The sequence below is a fragment of the Hibiscus syriacus genome, unplaced genomic scaffold (genome assembly GCF_006381635.1).
Source record: "Hibiscus syriacus cultivar Baekdansim isolate YM2019G1 unplaced genomic scaffold, ASM638163v2 tig00111582_pilon, whole genome shotgun sequence".
NCBI classification, from domain to species: domain Eukaryota; kingdom Viridiplantae; phylum Streptophyta; class Magnoliopsida; order Malvales; family Malvaceae; genus Hibiscus; species Hibiscus syriacus.
The window spans coordinates 10,394,010-10,412,068 of NW_024063126.1; the positions used below are offsets into that span (position 1 = coordinate 10,394,010).

Sequence of the window (18,059 nt, forward strand, 5' to 3'; positions counted from 1 at the left end):
AAAATTATTCCATGGATCTTTCTTGGCATATAATCGATAATCTCTATCAATTAAAAAAATAATACACATAATCTACTTTTTCTATATAATTTCTCCATTAATATTTTCTTTTTCAAATCATCATCTTATCTTTTAACAAAATTAAAAATAATTAATTTTAACAAAATTAAAAATAATTAAGGTTTTTTATTCAAATCTTAAACAATTAAAGTTTAATTAAAAATAATATGCTTGATATCGTTTAATCATATCTCGAGTTCAAGTTCTTATGTATACAGAAAATATCTGTTAAGAGATTCACCTACCACAATCAGGTGTGCGACCTAGGTTAATTTAAATTTGTCAAGGCAAAACCTTAAGAACAAAAAAGACAAAAAAAATAATGGAAAGGATCATTGATTAATGTTAGCAAACTTGAAAGAATTGTTCTTGTGTAAATGTTTGACGCCCTTGTCTAGATGAGCTTATGGAACTTGTGGAGAATCTTAATCAGTGAGCGAGCTTTCTTGTTTGCCTGAGTTGTGTCATCCACCGTAACCGAGTACATCGAACTCATAATCGAAGCATCCTTTGCCAATATCAAAATGATATTGTCGCCACCGTTGTTACAACAACACAATAAAATAGATACACAATGTCTCTTTCATCGTTAGAGATCTTAATAATTTAAGTTATCAATTTTTTGCAAAAATTATAATTTGATATAAAGATTTAATATATCATTTTGTCTTATCGGTTGATAATATATATTATTTAAAATTAGATATAAAATTATGTTTTAGTAATAATAATTTAACATTAATTAATTACTGCTTTAAGGAAGAAAAAAAATAGTAATCCAACTACTGTTTTGCTCTATGTTCTCTCTTCCTAACTTGACAAAATCATAAAAATGGCTCTATTGTTGAAAATTATGAGATTTTTAAATATGTATAGTTAAATTTATGATTTTTTTCAAATAATAAGAAAATTAATAAAAATGTATAAATTTTAAGGATAAAAAAATATTATTATTATTACATCAGGCTACATTAGACGTCTGTTTCAATGTTAACGTAATAATCTGTTTGTAATAATATTTTAAATAAATGATACGTTTATAATTTAACCCGGGCCGTGAACACTTATAGGCCCAAAGCTTGACGCCAAACGCCGATGGATATAGACACCAGGCAAGCGCCTCGTCACGCTCACGATAAACACGCAACTCTCAGTCCTCTGGACTCCGTTGGAGCAAATGTCCCTTTTATATAATAACTTAAAATTATGGGAATCCACACTGTAATGATTTAACAGTAGTAACCGATGCTTATCTTCTTCTTCTGATTCCTATCCACTTCCCGGTAACGTTACAGTTCCTTTTGCCTACCTTCCTACAATCCAAACGATGTCGTTAATGGCATCAATCCTCCGTCGAAGGCCCGCCGTGCTCCTCCAAGTAAGGCTACTCTCTTCTTCTACTACTCACTTGGAAACGACGTCGTCGCAGCAACAACGCATTGAGAAAATACTAGTGGCGAACAGAGGGGAGATAGCATGCAGGATCATGAGGACGGCCAAGCGGCTAGGGATTCGAACTGTCGCGGTTTACAGCGACGCGGATAGAGACTCTCTACATGTGAAATCGGCCGACGAGGCGGTTCATATAGGACCGCCTCCCGCTCGGCTCAGTTACTTGAACGGCTCTTCTATTGTTGAGGCCGCGATTCGCGCCGGGGCACAGGTGAGCTGCTCGAGCTCCAATTTGTTTTGATATATGTAAATTCATCTAAATTACGATCTTATTATTGTTTTCTCTTTTTTTTAAGAGCATCTCAGTTAGATGGTATTTAATGTGATGAATTTTTAAGCATTTTAGGCTGTTCATCCTGGTTATGGTTTCTTATCGGAGAGCTCTGAGTTTGCTCAACTTGTTGAAGATAAGGGACTGATATTTATTGGTCCTCCAGCGTCTGCAATCAGAGACATGGGTGACAAAAGGTACTGTTTTCAGTAGCCTCCACCATTATTTAGAAAGCTTTTTTGCTTATTGATGATGCTGTGATTGTACTTATTAGTGCGTCAAAGAGAATAATGGGTGCGGCAGGGGTGCCATTGGTGCCGGGATATCATGGAAGCGAGCAAGATATTGAGCTTATGAGGTTAGAGGCAGATAAAATTGGATATCCTATCCTAATAAAGCCAACCCATGGAGGTGGAGGAAAGGTCTGCTCCTTTCTCGATCAGTTACTTGTCGGATTTCTTCTCTTTCATTAAATAACGGTGTGAACTGTGAGCGGAATTTTTTTTATCATTGCGTATGTTCTATTCTCTGTGTTTTTAATCATTGAATTTGCAATATTAAGATTGTTGTTAGGACTGCCGGAATTTTCATCTTATTTGTACGTTTGTTCTTACCATTCATAGGGTATGAGAATTGTACAAAGTCCAAATGATTTTGTTGACTCCTTTCTTGGAGCACAACGCGAAGCTGCTGCGTCCTTCGGTGTAAACACTATTTTGTTGGAGAAATACATTACACAACCAAGACACATAGAAGTTCAGGTGCTGTTAGATTCTTATTAAATTTTGCCTTTTCATTTAGTTGTACTTAATAGAGATCCATTTCTGAAAAAAAAATTAATTGCTTGTTTTTGTCAAGTTTTTGGGAAACTGTAAGATGTGTTGGAAAATGTAATAAGATGTGCATTTGAGGAGATGCTTGTGATTAATTTCATTGTCTGTTAGGTTTTATGTATTGATCAAAGCTTGTCTCCTGCTTGATGTAAGTAGATATTTGGTGACAAATTTGGCAATGTACTGCATTTATATGAGAGAGATTGCAGCGTGCAGAGGAGACACCAGAAGATAATTGAAGAAGCTCCAGCGGTAATGCTGCTTTCTTTACTTTTCAGTTCACGTCTTTTGCTGTTGATCTTCAAAAAGATTGATTATATCTCCATTGATGTAGCCTTGTGTTACTAATGAATTCCGCTCACAGTTGGGTCAGGCTGCCGTATCTGCTGCCAAGGTGATGTCTTTCAAAATCATTATACTTATATTTGTTAGTCTGAAGTATGCAAATGTCATTATCAGATGACTAGTATTTGTATTTTTTTAGTAATGCAATATTTCTGAGTTTACATCTCATATTTTACTTCTCTCTGTTCTTTCTTATATTGGCTGGCTTCTCATTAATCAAATGGCTTTCGTCATCCAACTTATTTTAAGTTTCAAATGCCAAGTTCTAAATGCTGATATCTAGTCCATGTGGCATTTAAAGGCAGTTGGGTATCACAGTGCTGGCACTGTGGAATTTATAGTTGATACTGCAACAGGTTGCTTTTACTTCATGGAGATGAACACTCGATTACAGGTTCTTTAATCGCTTTTTTTTCTTTCCATCTTGATTCCTTATGACTCACAAAACTGTAATAGAGTATCCATATTTATTCATAGGTTGAGCACCCTGTTACGGAGATGATTGTTGGTCAAGATCTTGTGGAGTGGCAAATTCGTGTTGCAAATGGGGAGCTGCTTCCTTTAAGTCAGGTTCAGGTGCCCATATCAGGTCAAGCTTTTACCCTTTGAATAGAGCTATGTCATTCTTGTGATGTTCTATTTGAAATTTAATGTAAGTTTATAAAGGAGAGTTTTATGAAAAAGAGAGGTTTTCTCTTTTCTGTTGTTTTTTCCTTCATACTTTAGAACTGATAACAATAGTCTGATTAAAAATGTTGAATATACAACGTAAAGTCCTATTAAGTTTGTTTTTACATAGGAGTCCTACATATCTAAACTATCTAATAGTTAGCTAACTTATCTTTTAAATGGATAAACATAAAATACATTTAGAATACATATATCTTATTCGGTTACATTCTACATTTAAAAAGGGTCTCTTGTCTAAAATTGCACCTATCTCTTTTATGTTTTCCAATATATGTTAAAATATGCTCCTTTTTGGAAATGGGATTGGTAGTAGTTGTTATTGTTCTTCAATATAGGTATAACTTTTAGCCTCAATGTTTATTTGATCATACATGATGTTGCAAAATTTATAACATGCATGATTAAAACTTGTTGCTTTCATATATTCTAATTTATTAATTGTGGAAATAGTAATATGGGGAGATCAGTGTCAATGGTGACAGTGATGAGGTTCTTTCAAGTTCTGAAACATTGTCTATAACATGACCTGCAGATCTCTAAACAAAATATCAATTGCTATGGTGTAGTTCTAATGTACTTATTTATTTTATTAAAACTCGAGTTTGGCTTCACCATAAATTGATATTTATGATATCTATTTAAGGATACCATCTTGACTGATTTGTGATTAATCATTATTTGACAGGTCACGCTTTTGAGGCCAGAATCTATGCTGAAAATGTTCCCAAAGGATTTCTTCCTGCAACTGGACTTCTTCGTCATTATCATCCTGTACCACCTTCTTCAACAGGTGACTTTCTTATGCTTAACGCTGGATCCAGTTTCTTGGATATATGAAACAATTAAGACAACCTAACTCTTGGAGACTGTTCCTAATGGTAAAAAGAGCCACATTGGAGGAGTTGTGTCAGATTGTTAGGTAGTATCTTCTTGTTGATTCACCTCTGGAGGATTCTAGTTAATAGATGTTTCCCTCTGGCAATGCCCAGCCATCCTTCAGTTTTGATATTTTCTATCCATTTTTTACTCTTGAAAATAATAGAAAAAAATAGGATGATTGTTAAATCTTGTAGCCATTTGTCCTAAATTGAGAACAGCCCCTATAAGTAAGAATGCAAATTTTATTCCCCTTTTTTCCGCTTGTTTTGATCTCTCTATTTAACAGTTCGGGTTGAGACTGGAGTTGAACAAGGAGATGTTGTCAGCATGCATTATGATCCCATGATTGCAAAGCTTGTAGTATGGGGAGAAAACCGTGCTGCAGCACTAGTCAAATTGAAGGATTGCTTGTCAAAGTTTCAGGTATAAATTTTTTGAGAAATTTAGTTCTAAACTTACTGTTAAAGAATTCATAATTGTTGCTCTAATATATGCCCAATCATGAACTTGGCTCCAATTTTATGGTGAGTTCTCCATGAGATGATCCTCTCACCTTTGCATGGCCATTGTTCAACACAAAAGGATGTCTTGTTAAATGCTTTTAAGCGTAAAATGAAGATTGTATCATGAATACTTTGGATATAATTGAAGGTTCTTCATATAACCATGTTGAATTTGTAAATGGGTGCAATTGTGATGAAATTACTGTTTCACTGGCAGCTTGTCTTTTCTGGCTTAATTTAATGATTCTATGTATCGTCTCTTCTATCAAGGCTTCTACATGTTGGTAAATCATACTATTAATTTGACTAGATATCTTATTCTCATGCCATTTTTTCTTGAGAGTTACTGTTAATCTACTTCAATTCTCATAATTTGTTATTTTGCAGGTTGCAGGGGTGCCAACTAATATCAATTTCCTACAAAAACTTGCTAACAATAAGGCATTTGAAGAGGGCAATGTAGAAACGCATTTTATTGAGCACCATAAAGATGACCTATTTGTTGATCCTAAGAACAAAGTAATTTATGAGGAAGCATATAGTGCTGCTAGGTTCGGAGCAAAGCTGGTAGCTGCGTGCCTCTGCAATAAGGAGCATTCTGCTTTGAAAGAAAGTCATTCTGGTAAGTTGATGCTTTAGATTTTATCATGGAATCGTTACTAGTTGCTTTGCATCATCTTATTATTTACACCTTGCAATTGTGTTCAGGGGATCCTAGCTTTCTTCCCATATGGTATACTCATTCTCCGTTCAGAGTCAATCATTATGCTCAGAGTACCATGGAACTTGAGTGGGAAAATGAATATGATAGCAGTAGTTCAAAGAATTTAATGCTTTCTGTCACTTATCATCCAGATGGGAACTATTTTATTCAGGTTTTTACTAACCCAAAGTGCTAGCTGCATGTTAAAGATATTTCAGTTTTGAAATTGTTTTTGGTTCAAAGTGTCTTTCTCATCTCTCTCTTTTTTGTTTTCCCTTTTTATATCTATTTTGTCTCACTTCCTGCCCATTGTTCCATTTCCTTTTGATGTGATTAATGATTTTGTAGCACAATCTACAGATTGGAGAAAACAGTGACCATGCTTTGGCAGTCAAAGCAAAAAATGTGGGCAACAATAATTTTAGAGTTGAGGCTGATGGAGTAACCATGGATGTTAATTTAGCTGTTTATACCAAGGTGAATGTTTTTTCTGCAACAAACTTTAGCTGATTTTTTACATTCTAGGTTACCACTGCTTTCTTCTATTTTCCTATTCAATCTGAATTGAAGTTCTGATGTGTGGTTGATCCTGTGGGATTTGGTCTTTTCCAGTGATGAATCCTTTGTTTTTCAAGCCTACATATTTACAGTCTTGTAACGGCTTGAAGGATTCAATTAATTTGGGAAAATAACTTGTAAAATTTATCTGGTTGCAATCTTTAGTAACTGGCTATGTTGCTCTGATTTCTCAATTATCTTAAAGTTTAATGGTACGGTAAATAGAAGAAAATTCTGAGGGTACAGGGGTGCCCCTCCAAATGTATGGTAAAAATACCTTTTCGGACAGACTATGTCTGACCTTGTACCCAAATCCAAGCAACATAACTTATTAGGTATGACAGGCAGCATGCGTAGGTATTACCTAGTATAACTAGAGAGCAGAAAATTCTGAGGTTGTTCTCTCTCTGATAAAATCATGTAAAATCCTATTATGTGGGGTTGCTGTTGCAGGATCAGATCAAACACATACATATATGGCATGGACCGCACCACCATCATTTCAGACAGAAACTAGGTCTTGAGTTGTCCAATGAAGATGAAACACAGCATAAGACGAATTTTGAGACCACAAGCCACCCTCCTGGGACTGTAGTGGCACCCATGGCTGGTTTAGTTGTCAAGGTTCTAGTAGAGGATAGAGCCAAGGTGGAAGTTGGACAACCTGTATTAGTCCTAGAAGCCATGAAGATGGAGGTTTGTATTACCTTTTACCAATAACAGCTCCAACATTATGTTATTTATGGTTACTTAAAGTTGCTTTATTCGACAGCATGTGGTAAAGGCAGCATCTGCCGGCTTTGTTGAAGGGCTTAAAGTCGGTGCTGGTAAGCAAGTTTCAGACGGCAGTGTTCTCTTCAGAGTCAAGGTTAGTCATTTGGTTCCTCTGTGTATTCCTGACTACAGTGTAGTTGAAAAAGGGTCGTACTTTTAATAGAACACGACTTAAAACGATAATCGTGTCCCTTGGCCAGGCCCAGGAATGAGTGGAAGAATCCATCTTTGAGTTTGATTTTCATGATGATATCATGTCAAATCGAACCCTGTCTGCAGTTAAGAGAAGCTAAGTCTCTTTTTATGCTAATGGCCAGGGAAAATAAATCATTGTATCTGTGACTCCTTACAGTTATAAACATTAGGGAGAAAAAAACAGAGAAAGAGAATGGTGGGGAACATCCCATATCCGGAGTTGTATACATGCAGAAATCTCTTGCAAGATGTGAACAACATTTGATCTGGAAAATAATTTCATATTTGCAGATTTTATCTCTGCAATTTGGCATTTTTCCTTATGTTTGACAATGATCTCTCTCACGCACGAGTGCAATACGTATTAAAAATACGTGTTGAGACTAATCAAACTGGTCGGACCAGCAACGGCAACCTCATGTACATATGAGGACTCGATCATTTTACATTCAATCAAGAATATAAAAACACTTGTCTTCTTGCATTCCTTATAATTTTTAGCATTACCAACTGGAGGCTGGAGCAGTGCCTTGGCTTTCCGTAGAAGATTTTAAGGATATTTTAACGTGCAAACACAGATTCTAATTGCTTTGCTTCTCCATGAGGAACAAATGCACTTGGAACAGATTCCAATTCCCAAGTTATCAGCTTTTTGTATTATTTTAAAGGGTAAAGTATATAAATGCTTCCCGAACTTTTAGGGTGTTTGCATTTTTATCACCTAATTTTTAAAACTTACAATACAGTCACTGGAGTGAACGTGTCACATGAAAAATGAACTAAAAGTTCAATGATTATATTGTAAGTTTTAAAAGTTGGGTGATCAAAATGCAAGCACCTTAAAACTTCAGAGATTATTTATATGCTTTACCCTATTTTAAATTTCAAAATTTAATCCTTATATTTTTGTATAAAATTAATTTTTTATATTTTTTTATTAAAATATTTCAATATCTCTTAATTTATGTTTAATTTCTTTATTAACGGACAGTTATATAAAATACCTCTATTTCTTAACATCTACGTTTATATATTTTTTAAAAAAAATAAAATATATATAAACGTAGATGATAAAAGAATTATATTATTTAATTAATGATGACTTTTTTAAATTTATTCTTAAGAATTTAATTTTAAATTGATAAAAAATGTAAAAGTAAAGGATTAAAGTGTTATTTACCCTATAATTTATTAAAGGAAATAACTAATGGCATCTTTATTTATTAGAACAAAGACCTTGTACTTATCGTGATGTTAATGATACACACCATTGGCGAGATTGTTTGTCATTTCTCATCACACACTAAACCTTTGATAGAGACAGTAGGGTAGGGAGAGGCGGATACACTAACATCAAGTGGCTGAATTTCTTAAATAATGTATAAGAAAAAATTATTTGATCGAATAATACAATCAACAAATTATTTCGTGAAATAAAGATTAATAGTAGAATAAATCCGAAAACGCATTGAAGTCTAAGTGACTTACATATAAATTTGGGGGAGGCACATGGAGTGTAATGCATCTCCCATATTTTTTTTCACTTTTCCATAAATGTACAAAATTTAAATTACACAATTAATCATTCAACTTTACTATCTCTCCAAATTCACTCACTGTACTTTCAATTTTTTCAATTTAATCACTCAACTTTTGTTTTACTCCTATTTTAATCACTCATCGACCATTGTTCAAGTTGTTATATAGAAGCCAATTTGATCAATCAGCTCTAGGATTGAATTTGTGTACTAAAGAAACCAAAATTGAGCTTACATAATTTATAATTTAAATTGTTGTCCAAAATAGTGTAGTTGTATTTAATTAATTTATTTTTATTATACCCTAAATTAGTGGGGGTGATAACTCCCACCTAAACCCAATTTCAATCAGAAATTATGTGAGCACGATGTTGGTTTCTTTAGTACATAAATTCAATGCTAGAGCTGATAGATCAAATTGGCTTCCATATAACAACTTGAACAATGGTCGATGAGTGATCAAAACACAGAAGTAAAACAATCCATGTCATTGTAGAGTGATCAAAATTGGAGTAAAATAAAAAATTGAGTGATTAAATTAAAAAAAATAAAAGTACTGTGAGAAATTTGGAGAGAGAGTAAAGGTGTAATTTACCCTTTATACATTTACATAGCAATGAAATTGGTGAAAAAAATATGGGAGACGCATTGCACTCCATGCGTCTCCCCCAAATTTATTTGTAAGTCGCTTGGACTTCAATGCGTCTTCGGGTTTACTGTAGCATTCACCCTATTGCACAAAATAATTTGTCGACTGCATTATTCGAACAAATAATTTTTTCCAATGCATTATTTGAGAAATTTAGCCAACTTCAAGTAGATACATTCTAGTTATTATAAAAAATTATAAAAATTAATTTAATACATTAAATAGAGAATAATAAATAAAGCAATTTGTATATTTATCTTATATATATATATATGGCTGAATTGTTTATATGGTGTTGTGAAATAAATTATTAAAACTTATAATTTATAATTTTTAAATTTTAATTTTTATATCCGTTACCAAGGACATGGTAGACTATGGATGACCCAAGCCACGTCCGCTCATATTGTTTAATTTTACAATTATATCCTCTCCAAGTAAGGATGGTAAATGGGAGAGGTGGGTGCAGATACCTCTTTCCCCATTTCCATACTCACCTAATGTTTTCGTATTCACTACCTATCCACCACTCATGACGGATAAAAGTTTTTAAATCCACACCTGTCCACGCAGATACATTCTCAAATCCACCACTACACCAACTACCTAGCTGGATACCTATTAGAGAATCACACCTTAAAGAAATAGAGACAACACTCTCATAGATTTTATGAATAAACCTATAATATTCCAAAGGAACCACGTGACATTTATACAAGAGAATGGAGCTAATGCACAACTGAGACTACTAACAACCTCATAACAGACTCAATATCACTAACCACCATCATAACAGAAAGCACCAGTGTAGTACAACAACCTATCTGCACTTGATGAGAGTCTAAACTCATAACATTCACCTTACTTCCTAAAGATTTTAAAAACTCTTAACAACAAACAGAAAGAACACTTGCAAACAAAAACCTCAGCACAAAACAAAAACCATCGCAAAATCAAACCATATTTTTACCACATGTTGAACCAGACTAAACTCACAACCTGTCTCTAAATCGAGTAAACAGATAGCCTGACAACGACTTATTAAAATATCTGCAACCTGCTCATAAGCTGGAACCTTATCTACCACTAATTGTCCAGAACCAATCTTTTCATGCAAAAAAAAAAGTTCATCTCCACATGTTTGAAATTTGAATGCATATCAAGATTCATTGAAACAATCACCGCACTTGAATTATTGCATCATAGAATGGGTTTGACAACATGAGTATCATGCAACTCTTGTAACAAGGCTTCCAACCACAAGACCTCAGTTGTGGCACACGCAACACTATGATATTCTACCTCAACAGTGGAGTGGGAAATAACCTGCTGCTTCCTTAACACCCAAGAAACCGGATTAACACCAAGAAAGATACAAAATCCCATTGTAGACCGATAATCATCCACATTAGTACCCCAATCAACATCAGCAAACCCCGTGACTTGTAAACGAGAAGAGCGGATAAACTTAAGACCAAAATCCAAAGTACCCTGAAGATACCTCAAGATGCGCTTGACAACATAAAAATGCTCCTCCAACGGAGATTTCATAAATTGACAAACTCGATTAACTGTAAATGCAATGTCTGGCCTAGTAATGAGAACATATTGCAAGACAACCATAATGGTTCGATAATCAATGGGATTAAGAATAGGTGTACCATTATGAAGAGACAACTTACAATTAGAGACCATAGAGGTAGGCAAACTCTTCTCTTTGTTCATACCATACCGTAAAAGAAGATCCTCAATGTATTTCTTTTGTTTCAAGAACAAATCATCTTGATCATAGGTAACTTGCTCGCCCAAAAAATAATTCAATTTGTCAAGATCTTTCAAAGAAAACACCTTATCAAAGTTAGACACAATATGTTGAACATAAAAAACATCAATTTTTGTGATAATAATGTCATCAACATAAACTAAAAGATAAACCAAACTATCACCAAAAATTTTAACAAATAATGAAGCATCATAATTTGACAACACAAACCCTTTAGTCAACAAATAACCCCAAAGTTTTTCAAATCACGCCTTCTGGGCCTGCTTCAAACCATAAATTACCTTTCTCATCGTGCAAACAATCACCCTTCTATCACCAACCTCATACCCAAAGGATAAGAGGTTGAGTCACATACACTTCTTCAACAAGTTCAACATCAAGGATGCCATTATTAATGTCAACTTGATGCAGATCCCATTTCTTTGATACTGCAACAAACAAAATAGTTCTCACTGTGACTGGCTTGACCACTAGACTAAACATCTCCTCACATATTATAAAATGTTTATAATGTTTATACTCTAACATTTAGTTAAATTATAAGTCATGTCATATAAAATCTTAAGATTTACGTAATAGCCTCTGAAATTATACCTAAATTCATAATGACCCAAGATTTATATGGTGAGTAGTTAATGGGCGGGTGCATATGGGGCGAATAATGTCCTAAACCTAGCACCTACCCACGACATGTATGACTTTTTGCATTCATACCCGCCCACTACCCACTAAATTTATATTCATCATCGCATCAATTAAAGCAGGTGTAGTGCGAAATCCATGAAATTGTACCCGTATACCATCCCTATCTCTAAGTTGGTTTTTTATTCCTCAATTTTGCTATTATTTTATGGGGTAAAGGATACAAATAGTCCTTTGACTATATAATATTATTTTGTTGAGTTTCTCTACATTTAAAAGTTACATAATAATACTTAGACTATTTATATGACGAAACACAACAACAACAAAACCCTATTCCCATATACAATAGGATAAGGGGGAGGTAGGGTAATAGGTTGTCCCCCAACGCCAGGTTGAGAGCAACTTTCGTGGAAGACCTCCGGCAGTCAAAAAAATTAAAAACAAAGATAAAATGCAATGCATGTTTAAATAAATAAATAAAATACGTAGTTGAACAATCTCCATATGCAGTCTTCATATGCACGTCTGTAATGGGAAGTAATCCCTGCAAATAAACCCCTGCGTAAAAATATCTGCATATAGACAGAAACGTAAGACCCGACCAAAATTATAAAGAGGAAACATGAAGAGCAGTATACACATAATTCAACGATATCAGGTTTCGAGAAGGGATAAAGTCAAATGAGTTAAAACCTAAACTAAGGCAACACTACTCCGCTACCTTAGTTCTAAGCCTTCATAAATTCCAATGACAAAAACGTATAAAAAGTATAAATAATGAAATTACTACAAAGGCATTAAATGAAGACAAAGATGATACACCCAATGGATGTGACTCGCCCTATCAGCTACCCTGGTCTTAAGTCGACATAATTTCCTATCAGAGGTCATGTCCTCGATAAGGGCTAAATCCTTCAAATCAGATCTCAAGCAGTCTTCACACTTCCGCCTTGATCGACATCTCCTTCTGGTACCATCGACTGTAATCGACTCTACCCTCCTAATTGCATCCGATGGTTGTCGTCTTAGGATATGCCCAAACCACTGTAGTCTTCCCTCCCTCAAATTTTCGGATACATGCACCACCCCCAAGTACATCCTAATAGCAGAGTTTGGTGTCATGTCCCACAGAGTCCTACCACATACCCATCAAAGCATTCTCATTTCTGCGGCCTCCATCCTTTTTACGTGATCCTTCTTGATAGCCCAACATTCTGATCCATACAGTAGCGCTGGTCTTATTGCCATTCTATAAAATTTTCCCTTAAGTTTTAGAGGTACCTTCTTGTCACACAAAACTCCAGTAGTAGCCCTCCACTTTAGCCATCCCGCCTTTATACGGTGTGAAACGTCTTCATCTACACCCCAATCTTTACGTATCATAGACCCTAGGTACTTGAAACAATCCTTTGAGGGGAGAACGTGTCTTTCTATGCATATTTCTACATCTTCATCGTTTTGGTTCCCACTGAAGTTTGAACATAAATACTCTGTCTTTTCAATATTGATCCTTATACCTTTTTCTTCCAAAGTTGTTTTCCAGGTAGACAGTCTACTATTCAGCTCAGTTTTTGTTTCAGCCACTAAGACAATGTCGTCAGCGAAAAGCATACACCATGGAACACCGTCTGGTGTCGCACAATAGATGTCCATAATCAAAGCGAAGAAGTAAGGGCTAAGAGCCGACCCTTGGTGGAGTCCGATTTCCACCGGGAATGCCTCGGTGTCACCAACTGTAGTCCTGACGTATACCAATATGACGCTTGTACCAAACATGGTGCAATATTTTGCAAACATGGTGCTAAAGTGAATTATTGAAAAACATGTGGAGTAAATCGGATTAAAAAACTTTCAAACTGGAATGGTAAGTATTGTAATATTGAAAAATTATAGGGGCCAAAGAGAAAAAATGTTCGTTCTATGAGTACGTTAGCGATGGCCAGTGAGACCTCGAAGTCGTCCAAATATCTCAAAGTTCCAAAGAAAACCAGAGCACTGAAATAGAGAAAAGGGCGAACCCCCATTTTAATTAAGCAAAGAAATGTAGGCTTTCAACGGACTGGCGACGGAGCTGGAACATCACGGTGCTGACCTCAACGATCCCCTCTGGAGTGCTAAATGCCTCCTCACTTCTCCTCACCTGATTGGCTCCGTAAATTTTTCTCTCTCTCTCTCTCTTTCAAAATTACTTTTTTGAACCTTTATTTTTTGTTCTTACGTCTTATATGCAATTCAATGTGGTTTATAATAGGAATTTGGAAGTTAGGAACTGGTTTTTCGTGCATTCAAGTAAGTTTTCATTTTGATGAAGAAAGAGGAGTGGTTGGAGCCCGTAAGTCTTTTTGGGAATTTTAACTGTTGCGCTACTGGCGTTATAATTTATTTTCTCATGGAGCTGAATTATGCTCTGATTATAGAAAAAGGAAAAGAAAAAGAAAAAAAACTTGTCCCTATTTAGTATGGATACAGTTTAGTGTATATATATCTAATTATCTATATATGTATGTGTAAAACACTGGACCACAGTGTGCAGGTGGTCCAGTTTTGATCTGGTGTGTCAGATCAGTGGCATTTAAGGATTATTGGTGAGATTCAACTTTGAGTTTTACTATTTTGTATATAAAATTTACTTATGCAAAGAGGTAAATGTTATGAGCTGGTGCTTGAATTTGGGCTGCCATATTGCTTATTTTATTACTGTGATGGAAGAATTGACCCTTTTCAGTTTGTAGTCAGTAGTCCATGTCTGCTCTCTCTCTCTCTCAGAAATCATAAAAAGGGAAAACAATAAACAGGATAATGGGATTGGTATTTCTGAAAGCTTAGTTCTCTTCTAGGCTTCTTAACCCACGTAGGAAGGTTCAATACCCAACGTGACTGCTAATTGCCTTTTCAAATAAGATAAACCTAGGTTAATTTTACTTGACACAAATTCAAGATAATTATACTATCAAAGTATGCAAGGTCCAAATAAACAAGATCAATGCCATAATGTATTGATGATTAAAGTTGAGGTGCTGAACAAGCAAGCCATATGACTGCTTCTCTGTTTTGTGATTGTTAAGTTGATTAATTTGTCTGGTCAGATTATATTATCCCTAATTTTTGTGAATATTCATGTCGCTGTAACACCATTTGATTGAAAACTTTTTCAAGCTACTTTTCATAACAAAGAACTCTAATCATTGAATTTATAGTATTTATGTCACTTTGCAGCACCTGTTAAAAGAATAATGGCATTAAATTGGCCGATTGTGATGTTTAGAGTGCTTCTCTAGATCATTTAGCAAACTATTTTTAGCAGGTACACCTTGACTACCTCGAAGCTGGTGCGGAGATTATTATCACAGCATCCTATCAGGTATCGGATATAGCATTACCCCCCCCCCCCTTTTACCAACCGATGAAAATTTATGTATCTTTAACAGGCCACAATTCAGGGGTTCGAAGCAAAAGGGTTTTCCAGAGAACAAAGTGAATCATTGCTTAAAAAAAGTGTGGAAACTGCCCTTGAGGCGAGGGAAATGTATTATGAAAAATGTAGTAAAAGTTCTAGTGATGGAATTGGTGATGGTAAGATACTAAAAAAGTGCCCAATCTTAGTTGCGGCGTCTGTAGGCAGCTATGGGGCTTATTTGGCTGATGGTACTGAGTACAGGTGTGTCAATCATCTATGAAGATGTTATTAAGTAATGTTTAATCCAAATCCAAACTTGTTGCTTTTAGGCTATCTGCCACAATCTGTTATCTTTTTGTGTAAATGAAAATCATTGAATTTAGTACGTATTTACATGTCTCCTTTTTTGTTGATATATTCTCTATTCCAGTGGGTACTATGGTGATGCAGTGACGGTAAAGTTTTATAAGAATTTCATCGCAGAAGGGTTCAGGTCCTGACGTAATAGCATTTGAAACAGTTCCAAATAACATAGAAGCTCAGGTATAGCTGAATATTTGATTCTGAATAAAACCTTTTTCCTTAAGATAAAAGTAAGAAGGGTGTGAGGAACAAAAACAGCATATTATATTTCATGTCTTGCATATCCTAAATGTTCCCTGAGTTGGCCTGTAAGGTGTTATTGATCCAGTACTCTATGTCCACTCTGTTTAATTTTTTTCTTCTTAATATTACGATTTTGGAGGCACTTCATACAGGCTTATGCTGAACTCTTAGAGGAATAACACTTAAAGATTCTTGCATGGTTTACTTTCAACTCAAAAAATGGTGTCGATGCAGTTAGCGGTGATTCTTTGCTTCAATGTACAACAATTGCTGAATCCTGCAAACAAGTTGTTGCTGTTGGAATCAACTGCACACCTCCTCGATTTATTCATGATCTGATTTTAGCAATCAAGAAGGTTTTGGTTTTTCTATTCTGTTATTTTGTTTATAACCGTTCTAGATGAATAACTATACACTTTTCTCACCTTTTTGTTTTATATGGTTTAGCAACTAACTGGTTCTCTTCTATTCTTTTAGTTTTTTCTTTTTTTATCGTGTGTGAGGAATTGTTCCAGTAATGTTGTAGTCTAGTAATTTTGATGGATTCGACCAACTTATTTGGTTAATAATTTGTGCAGGTCACTACCAAACCAATTGTTATTTATCCCAATAGTGGTGAGAGATATTATGCTGATCGGAAGGAATGGGTGGTAAGTTTATGTTCTTTTTTCTCTCTAGACGATAAATGAAATATCCCCTATATGAAAAAAGTGTCTGAAATCTGTAGGAACACCTTATTTGAACCACATTCTTTGTTCCAGGGTCAAAGTGGAGCCTTAATAATCTGCAACAATCTTTTTGTGACAGCAAAATACAGGAGTCAAGGATGAAGATTTCATCTCTTACGTAAACAAATGGTGCGAGGTTGGGGCTTCGCTTGTAGGAGGTTGTTGTGGAACTACTCCAAGTACTAACTATCAAAGCCATCTACAGGACACTTTCCCATAGATCTCCTGCAGCACCCAAGCAGAAATTAGCATCTTGATTATACATGCAACCGGGATGCCAAGGTGCCCTTTTAAGTTTCTAACTTCTTTCTTAGTCCAAAGAGAATACCTCCCACAAGCTTTGCCTAACATCTTTGGATCTCCCACTTTCTGTTGTAGCAGCCAGTGTTTTCGTTTCATGATGAACATGCATCTTATATCTGTTTCGAATTTTGGGAACTAAAAGTTATAAGGGATCTGCATTACAGATGATCCCCCTTGTTTCTTGAGTTCTTATTTTGTTTATAACTGTAGTTTGTCAAAGGTTAAATACTTATGTTATCGGCCCGGCCTTCGGAAGGTGTTTGGCATGTACATTAGAAAGTACTCGTATCGTTCGGAAAATTTCATTAGTAGGAATCTGATTTTCATAGTCGATATGCTATGAAGTGGTCATTTTCTTGAGAACATAATGATCACAAGCATTGGTCGTTGCTTTTTGGTGAAACCTGCCTAACATCCAATGTGCTGAAATGTATGTATGAGTGCAGAGAAAAGGTAAAGTGGTAACTTCTCTTGAACACACCGTTTCGTAAGCAGCTATGGAATTTAGTGCCTTCTGTGAACCCAATTAGGAAATTGCTTTTCAAAAAAGTGGATCTGATTTCTTTTGAGTTGTCTGATTTCAAAAAAGGCGGACTAATAAATGGTTAAGAAACGACATGACCGGAAACTTAATAAGATATTTAACAAAGTCAGTTAAGCGCTACCGGAAATGTTGATTGATAATAATGTTGTAGGTGGAAAACATGAAGAAATATTAAAAAATTTGGTAACTGACAAACTTTGTTTATCGGTAGGTATCGATATTGTAACATCCCAAACAACGGGTTAGTGATTAAATTGTAAAAATTCAGAATTTGGTGATTAAGGTAGAATAATTGAATAGTTCAAAAATGATTGTTAGTAAATATAAAATGAAATAAAGGGCAAAATTGTCATTTGATCTGAAAGATTTTTATTTCCCTTATAATACATTTTTATATCAAAATTTTATACCGAATATAATTTAATGATATATTATCGTATTTTCTTAAAATAAGTTCAAATGTTTTGTTATTTTGTAAGGGAAAGTGTTTTAAAAAGGCAATGTGACATCTCAGACTCGTATTCGGGTCGAGTATGGGTTGGGGGTGTTACAGATACTGTGCATAGTAGTATCGATATATATAGTAATATATAAGAGAGTGAA

The 18,059-nt window shown here is 34.9% G+C and overlaps 1 protein-coding gene and 1 pseudogene across 1 annotated transcript; both read left to right on the forward strand.

Moving 5' to 3' along the window:
• Nucleotides 1-1,305: 1,305 nt before the first annotated feature.
• On the forward strand, nucleotides 1,306-7,576 carry LOC120165508 (methylcrotonoyl-CoA carboxylase subunit alpha, mitochondrial-like). Its single transcript, XM_039175009.1, has 16 exons — nucleotides 1,306-1,723; nucleotides 1,859-1,980; nucleotides 2,058-2,205; nucleotides 2,407-2,544; nucleotides 2,773-2,868; nucleotides 2,951-3,010; nucleotides 3,263-3,355; nucleotides 3,439-3,550; nucleotides 4,337-4,441; nucleotides 4,817-4,953; nucleotides 5,421-5,655; nucleotides 5,742-5,908; nucleotides 6,097-6,213; nucleotides 6,748-6,990; nucleotides 7,067-7,162; nucleotides 7,269-7,576. Exons 1-16 carry the CDS (start codon nucleotides 1,388-1,390, stop codon nucleotides 7,278-7,280), a joined length of 2,217 nt encoding a protein of 738 aa, XP_039030940.1. The 5' UTR covers nucleotides 1,306-1,387; the 3' UTR covers nucleotides 7,281-7,576.
• Nucleotides 7,577-13,813: 6,237 nt separating this feature from the next.
• Nucleotides 13,814-17,221, forward strand: LOC120165430 (annotated as a pseudogene).
• Nucleotides 17,222-18,059: the final 838 nt, after the last annotated feature.

Coding starts and splice junctions, on each gene's coding strand:
- LOC120165508 (XM_039175009.1), top strand. CDS start 1,388: ATGTCGTTAATGGCATCAATCCTCCGTCGAAGGCCCGCCGTGCTCCTC. Junction 3,356..3,438: donor AGATGAACACTCGATTACAG/GTTCTTTAATCG, acceptor ATTTATTCATAG/GTTGAGCACCCTGTTACGGA. Junction 5,909..6,096: donor ATGGGAACTATTTTATTCAG/GTTTTTACTAAC, acceptor CACAATCTACAG/ATTGGAGAAAACAGTGACCA.